Genomic DNA, 22,301 nt, shown 5'->3' with positions numbered 1-22,301 from the left:
AAAAATATATATTAGATTTACATGATTTATACTTTCCCAACTTCTATATCACTTTTCTCTCAATGTATTAAATATTACTAAATTTGTTTAAATTGCTAAATTAACTTGTGACTTAAGAATAATACCTTCGCATAGGAATTTATTATTTATGAATTTATTCTAAAAGTGATTTTTATTTAATCAAAATGATTTCTACTTGAGGGATTATTATACAATTTTTTTCATGCTTATTTATGCTGTACTATTTTCTATTAATCTTATAATGTACTATTTTATGTTAACCTTTAATATCATGAAAATTTATTTGAAAATTTGTTTTAATTTTTAAGTTATTTTTAGTCCATTCAAAAAAAGAAAAAAAGAAGAAGAAGTTATTTTTAGTCAATTTTGCTAATATATACAAATTTTATACATTTATTTTATTTTAATTAATTAAAAATTTAATTATGACATCATCACGGTTGGACCTTAATCAAATCACAGTCCAACCTTGAAAACCTTGAACGGTCTAAATTTGAAGCCTTCACCTGTTCCTTGAACAGTCCAAATTTGAAAACCATGCTTCTACATGGATTCCTCTTAAATCAGGTCTGCTCCAAATGAAAAGAAAATAATATAAAATCTCCTAAACAACTCCAAAATTCATCATCGATCTCTCCCAAATCAAAATATAAATATATGTGTGTATATATATATATATATATATAATGCCCTTAGCACTTACGTCGTCAGCTGTAAGAGCTCCATCCAGTCGAAGATCGGACCAGCAAGGATGACCAGCATCCCCTGTCGCACCAGTTCAATGACTCTTTGATTCTCAAAAAATAAGGTTTCAATGACTCTTTAGTAAAGTTGCTGAAGTAGCTTATAGGCTTATAGCTTTGTTGGTTCCAGGAAAATTATAGCTTTGTTAATTAATACATGTAGTTCAATCCGACATGAAATATCAATACATGTAGTACTGTAGTGGGATTCTAAGAAACAAAAAAAAAAGTTGTATTGAAGTGGACCATGCTGCGATTCTTTGCGACGCTATCTGGAAACAAAGAAACCTGTCTCTATTCGAAGGATCTGTAGTAAATTGTGATGAAATGTTCTCCAGAATCTCCGGCTTATTTGCTGAGCATAAGTTGGCTAGGCGTCCCCTTCGTAGTCTGAGTAGCTTGGCTCTTGCTCAATATTGGTCCCCTTTCTCCCTCCGTTCATCTAAGATTAATGCTGATGTTGCTGGAGGCCCGCTTTTCTGTCATTTCCTCCGTTACCAGAGATTTGAGAGAGGAGCTAGTATTTGCTTGTTCAAAGAAAGTGAACACCACCCTCCCTTTTCAGGCCGAAGCTGAGGCTATTAAGTGGGCACTATCCTTAGCATCTAATTTGAATTTTGAGGCAGTGATTGTTGAATCGGATTTTCAGATTTGTGCCAATCTCCGGTCTGATTTGGAGTTTGCTTCCCCTTGTTATATCAAATCCATCATTTCTGATTCTCTGGCTCTCTTGGCAGATTCACTAAGCGTCTCAGTTTATTGGGTTCCTAGGCAATGCAATTATGCTTCCCCCTCTCTAGCTAGATGGCCTTTTTTTTTTTTGAGAAAAAGCTAGATGGTCTTTCGACTGTAATTTTTTTGGTTCCTTTGATGTCAACAATACCCCCCCTTGTTTTGTTTTTTTTGTGAGGGGCGAGGCAAGCTGGTCTCTGTTGTTTGGTTTTCTCTTAATAAATTTTTCTAAATCATAAAAAAAAGACCAATAGCTTATAAAATTAGGATTGTTATTAACAAATTGCTTTATAATTAAATTTAATAATAGTGTTTCTTTATTATTTGTTTAATTGAAAGTATTTTCTTGAGTTATAAAATTAAGCTATTTTTATAGAGTTGTTTATTAGTTATATATTTATATTCGATAATAATAATTCAGACAAATTCATTTCAAATGTTTGGTGTGGGACACGATTTTTAACGACCCAAGAATGACATTGGGCTCGTATGTAAAGGGCCCGAACAATACAATTTATAGAGAGTGGGCTTGAAAGGCTGGACCTTGGTCGCCGGACAGCGGTCTGGTCGTGATTTTTATGGAAGCTCATACGAAAGTAGGTTTGGCCTGAATAGCTAAGCCTTACATCGATGTAGCTTGGAGGGTTTGAGTCCTCGGACTTCGTCCGAGGAGCATCATATTCTTCTCATTCTCCTTTTCGTAGGATTTTTTATCCTCCTCCCCCTAGGCCCCTTCTCCCTTGGCTTTCTTTCCCTTTTATACTAGTGTTTACTTCCCATTTAGTGTCCAGGTGTAAGTTTTGCTTTTTGAGATATAGACTCGTCCTATCAATCCATACATCCGAGTGGTTGGGGGTGGTTGGGAAAGGTTAAATAGCATGGTCTGGAGTATGGGCCTGTCAGATATGGGGCTCCATACTGCGGTGTTGGCAGCTTTCTCCCTTGTCCTGCCCCTGTACTGAGTTTGTCCTTTTCTTCAAGCGTTTTGTGAGGTGTTGAGCGTGAGATCGTCCTCGGCAATAGGGCTCCTCAGCCTGGACTTTGGGCCCTGAATGTAAAGTGGGCTGGGACCTCAAATTTCGGGCCCCACAATAGCCCTTCAAAATCCTACTGCCCGACCTTGTGGTTGGGGAGGAGGGTTTTGATGATGTTAGGCCCAAACCATGACTTGCCCAACTCTACATTTCATTAATGTCAGGGTTTCTTCGTTTGCATGGGGGGCGCGCCAAATTGTGAGACATCCCTCTAGGTTTTCTCATGCGGCGTCCTCGACGTTTCAGTGTCCGAGGCGCGCCATTAATATGTTTCCTTCACGAGGTTATTCAAACCTTACAATTGCAGATGGTGTTGGAAATTGTACCAAGACCGTCTTGTCTGTAGCACTTCTTGGAAACCTGCATGGATTAAATGCTACCAGTTTGCCCTCTATATAAGTAGGATAGGGGGTTACTCCCCTTACATATAAACCCTTCGGCCCCATCCCAATTCATAATCCTTCAGCCATACTCACAATCTCCATCTCCAGTGCCATCCACCCTTAGAGCAATATGTTTGAGGCACGGGTGAGGGTGAAGGATCTACACCTGCTTCAGAGGCACCGAATCCTTCCAAGACTCAAGATGGTGCGGTCTGGACAGGGAAGACACAGACTCAAGATAATCCTCCGTTTGGTCAAGGTGGGGATGATATCTCTACCTCTTTCAGTCAAAATCCGAAGCAGGGACTGGTTGCATCAGATTCTTGGTGCAACAGCAGTAAGGTTTTCCGTCATCAGTGCCATCTGCTCTATCACAAGCATGGCTAACATGGAGGCTTACCAACTTCGTACTCCCTGCACCTTTTCTTCAAAGGTGTTAGCCCCATGTTAGGTTCTTTTGCTGCCTGAGTTATGGGCATGTAAAAGTATTGAGGAATGGTTTCCTTAGACAACATTTTGGAACGGCTGCATCCCTCTTCTCTGCACCTCTTCTTCTGCTTTTTCTTCACTCCCTTGTATCTTTTCTTTTCGCTCATGTAGTTAGTTTTTAGTATAAGCTTATTCAAGCTCTTTCATTGTACGTTGTACTATTTCTTTGTCTTAATAAAAGATGAATTTGTTTCCTTCTAAATACTTTTCTTTTCTGCAGCAATTACTTTGTGAATGGGTGTGCTACATGTGTATTTTCCTTTAATGATACTTAAGACAGGAAACCTTGTAACAAAAAGCTATAAATTTGAACCTATTGAAACTATCAAATATAATAATACCAATCAATAGCAGATTAAACTTATGAGACTAACCGAGATAACAGCTGAGTGTACCGTAACGCGCGTGAGGTAGTTGCCCGAGAATGAGAAACCCAAAATAAACCATCCGAGAGGGTTGCCAAGTAGTGTGGAATTTTGGCCGTGTTTTCGATAACACCTGGCCTCTGGTCCGAGGACCGAGGTATGATTGTACTGGGTTGTGTCCAAAACTTGTATTTTTTCTTTTAAGTAGTTGGTTTCCCCATAGGCTTGAGTCCGAGGACCATACAAGGCCTTGGTTCTGTCCAAAACTTGTATTTTTTCTTTTAAGTAGTTGGTTTCCCCATAGGCTTGAGTCTGAGGACCATACAAGGCCTTGGTTCTGTCCAAAACTTGTATTTTTTCTTTTAAGTAGTTGGTTTCCCCATAGGCTTGAGTCCGAAAACCATACAAGGCCTTGGTTCTGTCCAAAACTTGTATTTTTTCTTTTAAGTAGTTGGTTTCCCCATAGGCTTGAGTCCGAGGACCATACAAGGCCTTGGTTCTGTCCAAAACTTGTATTTTTTTCTTTTAAGTAGTTTGTTTCCCCATAGGCTTGAGTCCGAGGACCATACAAGGCCTTAGTTCTGTCCAAAACTTGTATTTTTTTCTTTTAAGTAGTTGGTTTCCCCATAGGCTTGAGTCCGAGGACCATACAAGGCCTTGGTTCTGTCCAAAACTTGTATTTTTTTCTTTTAAGTAGTTGGTTTCCCCATAGGCTTGAGTCCGAGAACCAAGATTTAAGTGGCCTAGGTCTAGGGCCGGCCCTAGCTTGGACCCACCTCCATGGATTTGGGCTTTGTAGGTTGAGATATTTTGGGCCCTTCGTTATTTTCTCTATTGGCAATAAATGAAGTTATTAAAAAGTCCCACTACTCAATCCTATTGGCTTACTATTGAGATAACATACTAAACATGAAGAAAACTTCTCAAACCAACTAGAACAAAATCTATGACAATGCCTTTCATTTTTGAATAGTTTATAATTCTCACTTTTATGCTGATATGGGGAAAGGTTCCCAAAATTGAGGCAAAATTGATTTTTTTTTTTTTTTTTTTGAGATATAGGAAAAAAAAAATTAGTTTTACATTCTACATTTAAGAATTTTTAGAATTGGGTAATGCTAGAGATAATATAACTTTAAATACAAAAATCTTACAAAAAAATGTGTCACTAATTACAAGAAATAAATTCAGACAGGAAAATGCTAGAAATACTATAAATTTAAATACATAGGTCTTATAAATTGATGTGACAATTAATATGATTTATGAACATCAACAACTTATTAAATGCATTTTTGAACTACTTTTTGTGAATTGATTATACATCTTTGTAAGCCTCATGTTATAAAATTTATAATATCTCTAATATCATATATCCAAGTACTTGTTTATTATCTTCTTAAAGTGTCACTAATCACATTCATTGTTACATCGTTTGCAAGTTTTTTTTGTAGAAAAATTCGTTATAGCTTAAGCATTTTTCCAACCAAAAGAAAAAACGTATTACAAAATAAATAAAAATGGATTTTTGTTATATAAAAAATATGATATTAAACACTAGTTAAATATTATTTAAGTGGATTCTTCAAAAAAAAAAAATATTATTTAATTGATAATAAAAAGGCCTCATTTAAATATATTGTCTTAGGCCTCCAATTTTGTTAGGCTACCCCTAGTCTGAGCACAACACCTTTGTATTTAAAGGCAGTTGATATGTGTGGTGGGCCTTTTTTTGTGTTTTGGACTGGATTTCTCCTACTATACCATGGCCCGTGATTTTGAGGTAGGAGAGTCAGAACAAGCTTAACTAAAACACACCTTAGGCCAGCTTGTGCGCAAGTCGGGCCATCCCCACATAGACACACCCTGACAGGAGCTTTAGATGTACCACATGCTCACAATAGGAGCAACTGTTACAGATGTTACAATGGAAGGCACGATGCGGCAAGATAACTAAAACATTTCTACCAATTAACAATAATACATAAATAACACGACAATGGGGGAGTAGAGCAATATAATCACGAATAACACGACTACGGCAAACGGTCTATCAATAGGATAACAAGTTAGTCCTTTATCAACAAAAATAGGATTCTTCTGCCAAAGGAATTAGCTTAACTGTTCAGTGGACACAAGCCCAAAAAGGAAGCTGATCTTTAATGTGGGTAACCTCAAAGGGAATTCATATTGTAGAGATTACACACTTTGGAAAAAGGACCTAGATGGCTGAAACTTGAGTTCTTAGCTTATCAAAGAGTGGATCTATTGAGAGGGAGAGAAAAGGGTAGCCTATTGATGCAAACCTCTATTCCTGGCATTCATATTTCTTCCCTTTCTTTGGGATTTCTGTATTTTTCCTTTTCTTTTTTATTTCTTCGTTTACTCTGTTTTATTTTCTTTCTTTCTATCTCTCTTTTTTTGTTTGCCGTTGTTCCTCCCTTACTATTCACGCCTATGGCCCTTTATACTGTCTGTTGTGATAGGATTTACCGTTTTACCCCTTAACTGCTTTTGGCTCATTGTGGGCGTCCTTCTGAGATTGCCTACTAGCCGGCTGCCCAGCCACTACCATTGCACTGTGCGGGCTTGCACCACGCCTCATTCCTAGAATAAAATGTTTTTTTTTTTTTAATTTTTTTTTTTTTTGTCTCTTACCTCTCTTAATACTCTCATCAGATAAGGGTTAAACCTCTCCTTTACCTACCTCTATGGCATGCATCTAGTGGTTTTAGCTCATGTTTACTCATTTTGGGTGAGATTTCATTCCAGCAAGACATTTTTTCCCAAAAGAGTTTGAGTAGGAACCCCCTTCTCACCACCACTAGACCATACCCTCTCATACCTCTGACCGTGGCCCACCTCCCCTATATTGGCTAGGTACAGGTAGGCAGTGCTTGAGCCCTGTGTGTATGCTCCACTTCCGTCTAAATCCATTACTTTTCTAGCCTTCACGCATTTGCCATTGTCTCCGTGTTTGTTTGATTCTGTTAGACATTCTGGTATTTGTTTAACTCTTGCGACATGAATGATACATGGGCCTTTGGGCCTTCGTTCTCTGCATTCCATCTCCTCTTTGGACTGGGCATTGTTTGGGTGTGGGCCCTCTCCCTCCTACCTGGCCCATGTCCCCTTTTGTCCCGTGTCCGTAGGCTGGCTAGTGCTCCTATCATGCCATTGCACTACTCTTGCTATGATGTCACTTATTTTGTTGTTACCTTTGGGCTTATGGGCTGAAATTCCTGCTAATCCATTTCTTACATTCTTTCTTCTTTTGGGCTTCACTAGCCAACATTCCTACTAGGCCAGCCCATTCTATGCCTTGCGCTTCCTTGGCCCATTTCATTCCTTAGGCTTCCTTGGCCCATTTCATTCCTTGAGCTTCCTTGGCCCATTTTCTTCTTCCTTACCTCTTTCACTCCCATGAGTTTTTCTTAAATCCTTTGAGCTTCCCCAGCCCAATTACCACATCCTTACCTCTTATTACCTTTTGGGCTTATTAGTCTTTATGTCAACCCTACAGATTTACTAATTCATTTCTTGGGCTTCCTTGGCTTGTTTACGTCTTTTCTACCTCTTACTATTCCCATGGGTTTACTACCTTCATTCTTTGGGCTTCCTTGGCCCATTTGCTTCTTCCTGACCACTTATTATTTTTGTAGGCTTGTTAACCATTATTCCTACCATTCTGACTTGTTGGTCTTTATTTTTCTATTTTCTCTCCCTATCTTTTTCATATTATTGGGCTTCTTTTGCCATTGGGCCCTTTTGTCAAAGTGGGCATCAACAATATGTGATTGTAAATATAATTTTCTTTTAGAAAACATTTTTTTTAAGGAATTTCTTTTAGAAAACTTTCTTTTTAGGGGATTCTTTTAAAAAACTTGATAATGTTTTGAGATCTTAAAAATAAAAGGCGGACACATAATATATGTCACCAACGTTAGAGACACTGAGAGTGGATATTGAAATTTTGTTTCCATAAAGAGCAGCACCACTCTTGTGTCAATTTCAAACGGCACATGTATGTTACTTCTTTTATAGCTGCAAACATGATAGATTGGGCTATTTTATGGAACCAGAGGCGATGTCCAAGATTAGCTCTATTAGAATTTCGTAATGTAAAAAACATTGCTAAATATGTAATTTTGTTCCACTTTTATGTTTCTCTTCTTCAAAAACACAAAAAAAATATAAAAATGTAAGATCAAATAAGATCAAAAATAACCCAACAGAACTCTTGCATCATGGGATTTCAAACTACAAGTAAGCAACTTAAATTTTAATCAAACCACATATGGTAAGTTGTAATTTGGCCTAAATAAATTTAATACATAAAGAAAAAAGTAGTACATTATTGCGACAAAAAGTAGCTAAGACTATGATCAAATTGTACTTATGAATGCAGCACAGGCAAGGCATGGAATATGGCTTCCAACAATTTTGTAGCATTGACCAAAATCTTAATTTAAGACAAAAATATGAGCAGGTGACCTTTCTTTATTAGTGCCACTATGATGGATTGTTGCATTTTGTGTTCTCCCATTGAATTAGCAAGTGTTGGGAAAATGAGAGTTAAAAGTGTATATAGCATAGGGTTACATTATAAAAGTGGGGCCACGTTGTATAGCTCGGTGGAGTAGACAACGCCATCTCCTTTTTGATACAATATAGAAATTCTACTCTAGTCTAATCTAAGTGTATATGTGTGTGAAGCTTCCTCCTAGAGACTTGAACCCCGGCCCTTGCCTCCCACACCCCACATCCCACAAAGCACTTATATTTGTGGAGTGACCACCACACAAGGGTGCGCGGTGGTAGACAACGCCATCTCTAACATGAGCAACGAAGTAGGCAGAACCGAAGTCAAAGCTCCTCAGTTCTCCCCGACCCCAGGTTCCTTTTCACAACTAGCTGTTTCTTCAATTCTAAAATCCTATTTCTTTTTCCTTCCATCTTGCTCAAAGAGTACAACTTTTATAATGGTTTGAGCCAATGTGGGCAAGGTAGACTTTGGGCATGGTTTAGCCCTACTTGCGTAAACTAGCTAAGGAAAATTTGTAAGATGGATTTGTTGAAAATTTAGAAGAAAAAAAAAATATTAAATCCAATAAGGACTTAGTGTAAAAACCTCTATTTACAATATTCACTAGCATTGTTCGACATTAAAATTTTTCAAATCAAAAAAGAAAAAAAAGGGTTATATTTACAATATTCACTAGCATCGTTCCACATTAAAATTTTGCCAAAAAAAAAAAAAAAAAAGGTTAATAGACACAATCACATTTTCATTAAAACTTTATTACTTAATATAATTATTGAAAAAAATATTAAAACCTAAATGTGCAGAGAATCAAAAACACTGCTAGAGAATTGAAATGCCATCAAAGTTGAGAAGAAGTCATTAGAGTCAAATTCTATCCAAAATGCTTTTATCCGGTTTGAAGAAAACTCCTCCAACCCACTATGTGGGTGCTTGATAAACTCTTCACATATACTTTTAGTCATATGACCTATTTAATTAGTCATATTACTTGTTTAAATTATACAAATAGATGGTTTTATCAATTGCCACGTAATAGGTTGGAAATGATTTTTCAAAACTAGTTTAAATGAAAAGTTTATCTTTTGATGTGGCACCATATTATTGGTAATATAAATAAGGTTTTTTACACCATGTCCTTATTAAATTTATTTTTAGGAAAAAAAAAAATAACAACGTTGTTTAATGACTTAAACCTTCAAGAGAAATCGACCTTGTAATAAACTTAAATGATGCTAGAGAGGCAAACTTTAAAATAGTTGTCGCCTGATTACCACCTTCCCATGCCATCAAGTTTAATGTCACATTAATTGCACAAGTACTAGTAGGCCTCTGCTGTCAATAGCTGACTCCAATAGGTCGAGTGGTAGGTTCTCTCCTCCAAAACTAGCCAAACAAGATCATGAGTCAAGAATTTTGCAACAAGAGTTGCCAGATTCAATGAAATCTCAGCTAGATTCAAAGAGATTTCACTAGATTTGGTGAGATTTTCACCAAATCTGGCAAGATCTTGTCAAATTTTTTCTATTTTCCACCATTATCTTATTGGATCTTCATTGTTTTCTAAATCCTTGATGCCAATAGATTTGACCACCACCTATTGAAGGCTCAATTCTCTTGATCCGATCATCCTTTCAGATTAGTGGCAAGTTAAGATTTTCTTTGCTCAATTAAGTCAAGTCAGGTATGGGTCACACCCGATCCAACCCAACCCATGGACACCCATAAGTACTAACTCAAAATGGTAAACACTATATTATAATCAAGGTTTTCAGACCCGAACCGTTCATTGAACCGTAAAAGGGAGAGGTTCAAGGTTTTTGAGGTCGAACCGAGATCGAACCGGGGTCGAACCGTGATGACGTCATAATTAATTTAATAATTAATTAAAGCCTAAATATAGATATTAAATTTATAAAACTAGCCAAATTGACTAATATATCTATCTATGTGAGGGAAATTTAATGATTTTCAAGCATATATTTAATAATTAAATAAGAAAGTTAATAAAATAAAATAATAACCATGAAAACATTAAAATTTATGATTAATTTTTGAAGTAAAGTTGAATATCTTTGGAGGATTTTAATTATAATTTTTTTTTTTTATTTCTTGTAAGAGATGGATAATTTAATTAAGTAGAACAAAATTGTGTTAAGTTGTTTTTATAAAAAAAAAAAAAAAAAATTGCTAAGGGGTTGGACCGCACGGTTCTTGCCACCGGTTCGTACGGTCCAACCCCGGTTTTAGGGGTTCACGGAATTGCCACATATACCTAGTTCTTTATGCTTAAAAAACCGGTTTTCATCCCGATTCCCGGTTTTCACGGTCCGACCTCCTGGTCCAGTCCGGTTCTGAGAACTATGATTATAATTGCAAATTGCACCACATAACAATCATTTTTTTAAATAACAATTAATTTTCTTAATCTTAAAGGTTTAGTCAAGTGGTTTCTAAATCTAATGTGATCCATGAGTTCTTAGATTTAAAAGTCTCTTAATCAACATTTAAAGTACTTGTAGTTACTTGGTGTGTATTGAAGAATTTTTGTTTGAAAATCGTGTTTGGAAGAACTAACCTAAATGTTCTAAGAGTTTTGAACAATTACCTTAAATATAAAATTCCAATTTCTTAAATGCCTAAAGTTTTATCAAAGTAAATGAAACTATGTTTTCCTTTTTTCTGTTTTTTTTTTTTTTTTTTTTTTTTTTTTTTTTTTTTTGTAATAGTACATCTTAAGTTGTGACTCTTTTTGCTTTTTTGGGTCTTAACTCTTAAGAGCATTCACATCAATTTATGCAAAAAATTTCATCTATTTTTAGCATAAGAATCTACTTTTTCTATTTTACATATACTTATTTTTCAAAACACTTCACATCAAATTATCTATTTTCATCCGTGTAAATTTACACAGTTATTGTAGCAATTTTGTAAATTTACATATTTTTACCTTGGCTTATGTGAGTGATTTTGGGGGGTTAAATGTGTAAAGTAATTACATTTTTCTATTTTGGTTGACGCAATGCTCGAACACTTGGTCATTTGGGTGGGCTCAGTTAGTTGGGACCAGCTCATGAACTTACTTTTGGGCCGAGAATACACCTTTAAGTGGCCAAAATGGCCCATTAGTATTAATTTTTGAAATATTTAGCAACAGAGCATTGTTTCGGAAATAATTAGGGAAATACCACTTTTTCTGGTACTCGAGCATGGTGAGCTCGAGTACCATCTTTTCATTGGTCAAACATCTTCTCAAAAAAAAAAAAACGCCGCTATAGGGCCCGAAAACGTCACTATAGGGTTTAAAAACGCCACTATAGGGCCCCTTAATCCTGTTATGGGGACTTATAAAAAAATTTTGCAGGAAAACGCCGCTATAGGGCCCAAAAACGTCACTATAGGGCTTAAAAACGCCACTATAGGGCCCCTTGAACCTGTTATGGGGACTTATAAAAAAATTTTGCAGGAAAATGCCGCTATAGGGCCCGAAAACGTCACTATAGGGCCCCTTAACCTGGTATGGGGGCTTAAAAACGCCGCTATAGGGCTCCTTGAATATGGGGCGACGGTGGATTAAAAAAACATGGTACTCGAGCTCACCAAGCTCGAGTACCAGAAAAGATGGTATTTCCCTAATTATTTCTGAAACAGTGCTCTGTTGCTAAATATTTCAAAAATTAATACTAATAGGCCATTTTGGCCCCTTTAAATTCCTCAAATCCATTCTCTTTTTCCTTGGTTTTTTTTTTTTTTTTTTTTTTCAGTGTTAAAAAAAAAAAAAGAAAAAAAAAACTTAAACTTCTTACCAACCGAGGTCAGTAGGACCAACAAACTGACCAAACCAAAAGAGTTTTGAGTCTCAAGAGGTTTGAACGAGTTAAAAAGAACCTGACCGGTAATTTGTCCTCATTCATTCACAAAATTTACATAAGATCCTCCAAAGTCCAACACCCAACAACCCCTTTGTCACCGGCGCCATTAAAGCCTTCTCTCAACGTGCACTGCTGCCTCATCAAAAATAAAATATAAAAAAATAAAAAAAACCTTTAGAGAGAGAGTGAGAGAGAGATGGGGAAGGATAAGTCTTCATTGGAAGATTTGATAGAGAAGGCAGGAGGTTGTGCTGTGGTTGATGGAGGATTCGCTACACAGCTTGAGAGGCATGGTGCTGTCATCAATGACCCTCTTTGGAGTGCCCTCTGTCTCATCAAAGACCCTCATCTTATCAAGCAGGTAGCTCTCTCTGTATGCAATAGGCATCCTTCGTTAAAAAAAAATAAAAAATAAAAAATAAAATATTGAAACTTTAACGAGTTTGTGGTTGTTGAAATGTGTATAGGTCCACTTGGAATACTTGGAGGCTGGTGCTGATATTTTGGTCACTTCATCTTACCAGGTTTGTGTTTCTTTTCTTCCTTCGTACATCGCACTACCTTTAGTTTTTTTTTTTTTTTTGAGAAGATAGTTTTATTTGGTTGATCTTTGTTTATCATTTTGTTCCTGTGTCATAAAAAATAAAGTTATTTGATTGTGGTTTCAAAAAGATTTTGAATCAATGTTGTATAGAAGTATGCAATGTCCCATTTAAGTATTGGCTAATAATATTGAAGCAATTAGGGATATTGTGTGTGAATCACAATTAGTAGTTGGACTTTTGGGCTTTCAAAGCGATTATGGATTCTGGAATGGATGTGCTAATAAAAGTATTGTGCTGGGTAAGTGTATATAACATGTTTAACAACAGGGCAGTGTGATAGAGTTGAGCTGTTAGCCTGTTAGGTGCCAATTATAGCATATATGTAGTCGAACATGGATGTTGGTGGCATCTAGAACCAGAATGCAACCTCCTTATCACTTTTCAGTGAAAAATAAACAAATAAATAAATGTACCTTTTTCCACTATTTATTTTGACACCATTCGGCACTAACAGTGATATTCTAATTTCCATCCAATTTTTTGATATATCAGGCTAGAATGATGTTTTGCTAAGTAAGCCTGTTAATTTTTTATTTTAGTGAAGATTATCTCTTGATTGTTTCTGCCTCCAAAGATTGTGCAGGAGTGCATGTGCTTTTGGATGCTAGATTTCCTTATAATCTCCTATTCTCTTTAGTCATTGTAACTCCTTTTTACCATACTTCTTCATTATATTCATAGGCCACCCTGCCCGGATTTCTGTCCAGAGGACTTTCGATCGAAGAAGGGGAGTCATTATTAGAGAAGAGTGTCAAGTTGGCTGTTGAAGCTCGGGATAGTTTTTGGAATTCATTGGGAAGGACTCCTGGACATTGCTATAACAGGGCTTTGGTTGCAGCCTCCATTGGAAGCTATGGAGCTTATCTTGCTGATGGTTCGGAGTACAGGTGCCTTTCAACACTATAAACAAAGTTGACAGCTAGTTATCTCCATTTTTGTATTCACATAGTTATATTCTGTAAGTTTTTAAACCCCTTAAACATAAGTTGTTTAACCTAATATTAAGCCAAGTTAATTAACAAGTTCATTAATAAGATCTAGGTTAAACACATTCAAATCATATCGGGTCCATTTGGATACCGCTGATTTTTCTGAAAATTGAAAACTGAAAACATTGTAGCAAATAAGTGAAAAACGCGTGCTGATTATTTTTGGGTCCGAGTACTGTAGCTCAGCTAAAAATGTGTTTTTACTTCTTTCCCCCCCCCCCCCCTTCTATTAACTCCTCACCCACCCTAGCTAATGCCTGTGTCTAGAGAGTTCCACGCCCACCAAAGAAAGGAAGAGAGGAAGACCTACGTCTCAGCAATGCTGGCGAAGAGCTTAGAATGTAAATCCATGAGGAAGACAACCCAATCCGACGCCGGTGAAGATCGGGTTCCCTCGGTGGTGGTGGATGGGTTGATCAGCGGTGGGTTTGATGGGTTGATCGGCAGTGGGTTTGATGGGTTTGATATGGGAAGTTGATGGTGCTGGGTGAGGTTGAGATTGGTGATGGGTCTGATTTGCGTTTGCTGGGTAGATCCGTTTGATCGGTTGCTGGGTTTGATGGGTTTGATTTTTTTTCACATGGGTTTGATTCGTATGGTTTTGGTTTCACTGTTTTGATCTTTTGTTTTGATGGGTTTGCTGGGTTTCAAGAACATGAATAGTCATGTTCTGGGTTTGATCGGTGAAGAACACGAAGAATGGTGAAGAACACAGAGCAATACACGAACACGCCCAACTTTTAATGAAACGGTATGTTCAAGCTGATTTCATCCTACGTTTCAATTGGGAAGAGTTGCGCATTTATTTTTACGCACTGTAGCATGGGTCCCCGTGGTCAGTAAACGCAAACGCTGAGACATAATGGAGAAAACGTAATCCAAATGCTCACATCATGTAAATAGTGCGGAAATATAAAGAACACACGATATGATAACTCAGGAAAACTAAACCGGTAAAAAAGCTAGGGAGGATTTAACCTAGCTATCCTCAAGGTAAAACAAATTCACTATGAAAAAATTGAAATTTGTACAATAAGACTTAGACCACTAACGTCTTATTGTTACCTCGAGTAGAAAACTTACTACCACGACCACGTGACAGCTCCGAGTCCACGAACTATTTTCTCTCTTTGATCCACAATAACCACAAGTTCTCCAACTTGTGTTTTTCTTTAAGCTCTTGAAATAGCAACTGAAGAGATCATCAAGTTCTTGACATCAATCTTGATCTTGATAACCCTAAGTGTATATGAAGGTAAAAACCTCTGAATCTCACAGAAGATTCACACACACAGCATATCAATCAACCTCTAAAACGTGGTTAGAGTTTTTCCTTTTATACTTGAAGCAAAACATAAAACCCTACATGTCATATGGGCTTGGGCTAAGTTAGAAATTCTGCAGAAAAAACAATCTGCACGAGGTTCGATCGATCGAAATCGAGCCTTGCAGATTTAGTCCACTAAATTCAAGGTACATAAACATGTTATGTAAAGATAATATAACCAACCTTGATTATAAGTCCAAGAAAAATAATGCAAAACTCATTTTTCCTTCCTTTCATTCCTTTTTTATTTTATTTTATTATTTTGAAAAGAATAACAAAAACAACCTATCATGAAATGCATGAATGTTATGCAATGCAAATCCCAAAAAAAAAAAAAAAAAAAAAATGGTCACAAAGAGTAGAGAGATGAAGCACAAGGACCAAGAAAGCCAAAGATGATTAGGGACAGAGTCACACCAATTAGTTGACGAAGTGTCTCAAACTTACTTCTATCAAAAGGCTTGGTGAAGATGTCAGCATTTTGATGTTTAGTAGGGATATATTCAAGAGCCACAATTTTTCGTTCAACCAGATCCTTAATAAAGTGATATCTAATCTCTATGTGCTTAGTTTTAGAGTATTGAACAGGATTCTTAGAGATATCGATAGCACTTGAATTATCACAGTAGACAACCATGGTGTCTTGTGATATCCCATAATCACTCAATAGCTTTTTCATTCAAAGAAGCTGTGAATAACAACTTCCAGCAACTATATATTCTGCTTTTGCAGTAGACAGAGAGACAGAATTTTGTTTTTTACTAATTCACGCAACAAGATTAACTTCTACATAAAAACACCCACTAGTGGTGTTTTTTCTATCATTGGCATTGCCAGCCCAATTTGAATCTAAGTATTCAGCAAGAGACAAATTTGACTCTTTACTATAAAACAACCCATAATCACAAGTTCTACCAACATATTTTATGATTCTTTTAACAACATTTAAATGTAAAACTTTAGGATTAGATTGAAATCTAGAACATATACCAAAACTGAAGGCAATATCAGGACGACTTGCAGTTAAATACAAAAGACAATCAATCATGCTTCTATATAATGTAACATCTACAGACTTATCTAATGGATCATTGGTTAGCTTTGCATTAGCAGCCATTGGTATTCTAGCATGTGCAGCCTTTTCAAGTTCAAATCTCATGACAAGATTTCTGGCATACTTTGCTTGGTTGATGTAAATTTCAGAATTCGTTTGCTTCACCTGCAATCCTAAGAAATAAGTTAGTTCAACAACCATACTCATTTCAAACATCTTTTTCATTTCATCTGCAAAAGATTGAGCAAGAGAATCATTAATAGTACCAAAAACAATATCATCAACATAAATTTGAACTATTACAAAATAATTATTATCCTTTTGTATGAAGAGAGTAGTATTTGCAAATCCTCTTTTGAATCCATGCTCAATGAGATACGCAGTTAACTTACCATACCATGCCCTGGGAGCTTGTTTCAAATCATAGAGGGCTCTCTTCAACTTGTAGACATCATTCGGTTTGTGAGGATCAACAAAACCCTTTGGTTGTTCAATATACACCTTTTCTTGCAACATTCCTTTCAAGAATGTACTCTTGACATCCATTCAATACAGCTTGAAATTCAAATGACTTGCTATTGCGAAAAGTATCCTAATGGATTCCAATCTTGCTATCGGTGCAAAAGTCTCATCAAAATCAATCACTTCCACTTATGTGTATCCTTGAGCAAAAAATCTTGATTTATTTCTAATGACTGTACCATGTTCATCCGACTTGTTCTTAAAAATCCACTTAGTTCCAATCACATTTACTCTCTTTGATCTAGGAACTAATTCCCACATATTATTCCGACCAAATTATTGAAGTTCTTCATGCATAGAATTAACCCAATCAGCATCTTGAAGTGCTTCATCCACATTTTTTAGTTCAAATTGGGATAAATAGCATAAGTAAGTAATTACATTCAATGCTTTGGATCTTAATCTCATGTTATCATTCAAACTACCCAATATGTTTGTGGCAAGGTGATTTAACTTTACTCTAGAAGATGGACTTTTGACCAAAGATGTGGAGGTACCTTTTTGTTCAGTTGAAGAACTAGGCTCACTTTGTTCTTGTTGAGTTTCACAAACCGGTATGGATGGTTCTGAACTTGATGGTACTGAAACAGCATCATTCAACAACAGTAGCTCTTCATCACTATGCTTCCCAACATAATCATCAGGAATAGAATCATCAACCTCTATAGTCTTTTCTTGAACTGAAGGTGTGTTTTTTGCATGAGTTTCTGAACATAGTTTATCATTGGTCACCATATTTGAAGACTCCATGACTGTTTTAGTTCTCAGATTGTATACTCTGTATGCTCTACTAGTGGAAGAGTATCGCAGAAAGTATTCCTTGTTGCTCTTTGCATCAAACTTTTCTAGGTTCTCCCTATTACACAGAATATAACAGTCACTACCAAATATCCTGAAGTATTTGACAACAGGTTTCTTTCCTCTCCAGAGTTCATAAGGAGTTTTCTTGGAATCAGGTCTGAAATATACTCGGTTGAGTGTATGGCAAGCAATGTTAACTGCTTCTCCCCAAAAGGACTTGGGCATCTTTTTGTTATTTAGCATGACATGAGCCATCTCTTGAACAACCCTATTCTTCCGTTTCACAATTCCATTCTGTTGTGGTGTCTTGGGTGATGAGAACTCTTGATGTGTGCCTTGATCATTACAGAAGGTAGCCAGTTTTGTGTTTTCAAATTCTCTTCCATGATCACTCTAATTCTGGCTATTAGAGTACCTTTCTCAACTTGCAATTTCTTGCACAAGTGCATCATCTTTTCAAGAGCCTCAACTTTATCTCTCAAAAGCACAACCTAAATATATCTAGTGAAATCATCCACAACAACTAGAATATACTTCTTTCCACCTAAGCTCTGAACTCTGGCAGGACCCATGAGATCAATGTGCAACAACTCTAGAGGTCTTGAAGTTTGAATTACAGTTACAACGGATGCTTGGACTTCACTTGTTTACCCATCTGACATGGTCCACATATGCACTTTTCTATTTTTTCAAACTTGGGCAAACCAATAGCTGCATCACACTTGAAAATCTTCTCTAATTGCTTGTGACTTGTGTGTCCCAACCATTGATGCCATAAGTCTACTTGATCTTTGCACTGAAACACTTGTTGCTTATACTTGGTGTTATATCATAACAGTTGTCAACTGTCCTAACACCAATACACATGCAGTCACCTCCTCCATCAAGTATCTCACATTCATACTTGGTAAAGAGAACATTCAGTCCATTGTCACAAATCTGACTGATGTTGAGTAAGTTAGCCTTCAGTCCATCAACATACCAAACATCTTCAAAAATTGACAAACCTAGAATGTCCACTGTTCCAATGCCTCTGATTATAGATTTGCTTCCATCTCCAAATGTGACTGTCCCAATCTTTCCTTCAAAAAGTGTTTTGAATAAAGGTTTATTTCTTGTCATATGCCTGGAATAACCACTATCCAAATACCAAAGATAAGAATCACATGCCTTTAAGACGGTTAAAACAGTATAACACACATAACTATCATTACATGTAATTTTTTCCAAGATACTCAAGGAAAGTCTTAACAAAAGCAACAAGAGGCGCAAACCAAAAGTAGACAAGTTGGACTTTTAGCAATAAGAACTTCAAAGAATCCATGACAACAGGAGTCAAGGATCAACTCTTAGATCAAAGGATCTAAATATTAGAGCTAACCAGCTCTGATACCACTTGTACATTTTTAGACCCCTTAAACACAAGTTGTTTAACCTAATATTAAGCCAAGTTAATTAACAAGTTCATTAATAAGATCTAGGTTAAACACATTCAAATCATATCAAGTAAATAGTGTGGAAATATAAAGAACACACGATATGATAACCCAGGAAAACTAAACCAGTAAAAAACCTGGGAAGGATTTAACCTAGCTATTCTTAAGGTAAAATAGATTCACTATGAAAGAATTGAAGTTTATATAATAAGACTTAGACCACTAACATCCTATTGTTACCTTGAGTAGAAAACTTACTACCACGACCACGTGACAGTTCTGAATCAATAGACTACTTCTATCTTTGATTCATAGCAACCACAAGTTCTCCTACTTGTGTTTTTCTTTAAGCTCTTGAAACAGCAACTGAAGAGATAACTAAGTTCTTGACATCAATTTTGATCTTGATAATCTTAAGTGTGTATGAAGATAAACACCTCTAGATCTCACAGAAGATTCACATACAGAGCATATCAATCAACCTCTAAAACATGGCTAGGGTTTTTCTTTTTATACTTGAAGCAAAACATAAAATCCTACACATCATATGAGCTTAGGCTGAGTTGGAAATTCTGCAGAAAAAACAATCTGTTCGATGTTTGATTGATCAAGTCTAATTTTCGATCGATCGAGCCTTGCAGATTTAGTCTAGTAAATTCTGCAATCACTTAATTCCAACTTTACACATAAACACACTTTGAGTAGCCTAAATCTAGACTCTAAGTTTTGATCATGGTTTGTTAACACAATACACATTGAAGTTCTAATACATTTATTTCCTAAAGTCTTAGAACCTAACATATTCTATATAGTAAGTATTATCATATTCTTATGTGTTAATGTCATTTGCTTCCAGTGGGTGTTATGGCCTGGATGTGAATTTGGATAAGCTGAAGGATTTCCACCGGCGCAGATTGCAAGTATTAGTGGAAGCAGGTCCGGATTTACTTGCCTTTGAGACTATTCCCAATAAAATTGAAGCTCAGGTCTGTTCCTTACCCAAATATGCTTTTGTGGAATGATAGTTGCTTTTAGTTGAGCTAATAATTCCATGGAACAAGAAGGACATTTGAATTGCCTTTGAGCAATATCAAAATCTGACTGTAATGGTGTTAGTTCTCTCTGTACATTAATCACAAGAAAATAACTATGACTTTGCTTTGTGAATTGCAAGTGATCCTGACAAATTTCGTAAGCCAGAAACTTTTATTTGAATGAATTATTCAGGCCTAATCTCAGGCATTTAATTTCTTGATGTATTCTTTTTACTGGTGAGAATATGTGATTCACTTGTTGCCTTCGCTTATTGGGCCTACAGGTTAAAAACTGAAGATGTATTTGTATGATTTATCTAATATTTCAATGTGATTCACTAAAATCATTGTAGCATGATTTTACATAATGATTGACAATTTTATGTTCTTAAAAACAAATGATAGACAGATTATGGGCTGTGTAAGGATGTTGATAAATCGTTATTGATCCTATCTCAGTAGTCAGAAATTTCAAATACCAATTACCTTTTCAGTTTGTACCTTATCATTTGACCAGCACTAATATTTTCATAATTTCAAAGCTACAGAGCCTAGGGCAGGAAACCAATATAAAAATTTTATGTTAAATGCTTCAAGTGAACATTCATTCCAGCTTGAATTTGTTGTTGTGTACTGACCAACTATGTCGTTTATTTATATCTGGAAATGAAATTCTACATGTACTTTTTTAGTATCACTTAAAGGTGACGTCACACTGAAACTTCTATGTTGATTCCTACTTATTTTGTAAACCCATGAGAATTGGAACTTTCTTTTTTATTTTTCTGCATTTTTTTTTTTACCTTTGTGTTTTCACTTGACAGCTTCTGCATTATTGAAATACAATTTGCAGGCCTGTGTTGAGTTGCTTGAAGAAGAGAACATTGAAGTTCCATCTTGGATCTGTTTTAGCTCTGTAGATGGTGAGAATGCCCCATCAGGAGAGAGTTTTAAGGAGTGCCTGGATATAATAAATAAGAGCAACAAGGTGCATGCAGTTGGAATAAACTGTGCACCTCCCCATTTTATTGAAACCCTTATCCACAAATTTAAGGAGGTAATTCCTACAATTTATGCCAATTGATTTGCCGAAACAGAAAGAATTTGATTTTATACTATCAGTAATTGAATGACAATTTTCTCTCCAGTTAACCAAGAAGGCAATAATTGTATACCCTAATAGTGGTGAGGAATGGGATGGCAGAGCTAAGAGATGGCTGGTGAGTAAGGGTTGTTTGAATACAAATAAGTATCATATGTATTGGGCATAAGTAGCACCACTCTCACATGGGGATGTGACATATGCTTGATTCACTGGATATCTTCCCCTCTCTCTCACACACAAACATACACGTACGCATTCTGAAGTTGCTTCTATTAATTAATTTATTTCTGTGGTTTGGTTGACAGCCATCAAAATGTTTTGGTTATGACAAATTTGAAGTTTTTGCAACAAGATGGCGCAACTCAGGAGCTAGACTCGTTGGAGGCTGTTGTCGGACAACACCTTCCACCATTCTAGCCATTTCAAAGGTTTTGAAAGAAAGTTCCTAAGCAAAGGAGATAGCTAGGCAGTTGATTTCATTCTTTCAACTTGCACCAAGTGGCTTTACTTTTCTGAGTTGTTTCCATTGAATTTGTTTTACCTCATATTTTTACTCATTAAAAGAATGGAGAAAGAGAGAGAAGATCAAGAATATCATCAGTTTTTAATCTTAGAGACTATGCATCCCATTACTATTTGCGAAATGAACTACAAAGGAAAATACATTTCGTTTCTAGAGCAAATTTTGTACTTAAATGACGATGAAAAACTAGTGTGGTCATTTAGTGTAATCAATATTAAATACTTACTGGGCTTCATCGTAATATAAGATCTCATCCATTACCGTGACTACAATTTTCTGGTGCACATTTAAAACGGCAAAATAATTCCATTATTTAAAAAACAGGTTCACGCGAATTACTGTTTCATTAATCTCAGAACTTGAGGAAGAGTCCTGAAGGGGTTATAACAATTGAGTAAGGTCATAACAAAGATTGATCAAGAATAACTAGTGTTTATACTTTATATATTTTAAAAAGGAAAATACAAATTATTTGTGCACTTTTTGTGTTTTACTTTGTACTCTACTAATTATAATTTGTCATCTATCGTTCTTCACTCGAAAAAAAAAAATGAAAAAAAAAAAATTATAGTTTAAAAAAAAAAAAAAAAAAAAAAAAAAAAAAAAACAACAACAACAACAGAGATACAATTTATGGAGCATAAAATAAACCAGGAAAAAAAGGAGTTTTAACACACTTTTTAATGCAAAGCTTCTTTTTTTATTAGAGAAACTAATGCAATG

General features: G+C 35.9%; 1 protein-coding gene across 1 annotated transcript; it reads left to right on the top strand.

Annotated features, from left to right (window-relative positions):
* The first annotated feature begins 12,196 nt into the window (after positions 1 to 12,196).
* Positions 12,197 to 21,827, top strand: LOC126689977 (homocysteine S-methyltransferase 1). Its single transcript, XM_050385129.1, has 7 exons — positions 12,197 to 12,543; positions 12,650 to 12,706; positions 13,469 to 13,674; positions 19,773 to 19,902; positions 20,804 to 21,007; positions 21,099 to 21,170; positions 21,361 to 21,827. The coding sequence occupies exons 1-7, from the start codon at positions 12,379 to 12,381 to the stop codon at positions 21,502 to 21,504; spliced, it is 978 nt and encodes a 325-aa protein (XP_050241086.1). The 5' UTR covers positions 12,197 to 12,378; the 3' UTR covers positions 21,505 to 21,827.
* Positions 21,828 to 22,301: the final 474 nt, after the last annotated feature.

This window comes from Quercus robur, chromosome 1 (genome assembly GCF_932294415.1).
Source record: "Quercus robur chromosome 1, dhQueRobu3.1, whole genome shotgun sequence".
Taxonomy (NCBI): Eukaryota; Viridiplantae; Streptophyta; class Magnoliopsida; order Fagales; family Fagaceae; genus Quercus; species Quercus robur.
The sequence above is the reverse complement of the archived record's forward strand: the minus strand, read 5'-3'. Positions and strand labels throughout refer to the sequence as shown.

What these genes read in the sequence shown, in the direction of transcription:
- LOC126689977 (XM_050385129.1), top strand. Translation starts at nt 12,379, where the DNA reads ATGGGGAAGGATAAGTCTTCATTGGAAGATTTGATAGAGAAGGCAGGA. An exon ending in GCTGATGGTTCGGAGTACAG is followed by an intron (nt 13,675 to 19,772) that starts GTGCCTTTCAAC and finishes ATTTGCTTCCAG; the next exon opens with TGGGTGTTATGGCCTGGATG. An exon ending in TTATCCACAAATTTAAGGAG is followed by an intron (nt 21,008 to 21,098) that starts GTAATTCCTACA and finishes TTTTCTCTCCAG; the next exon opens with TTAACCAAGAAGGCAATAAT.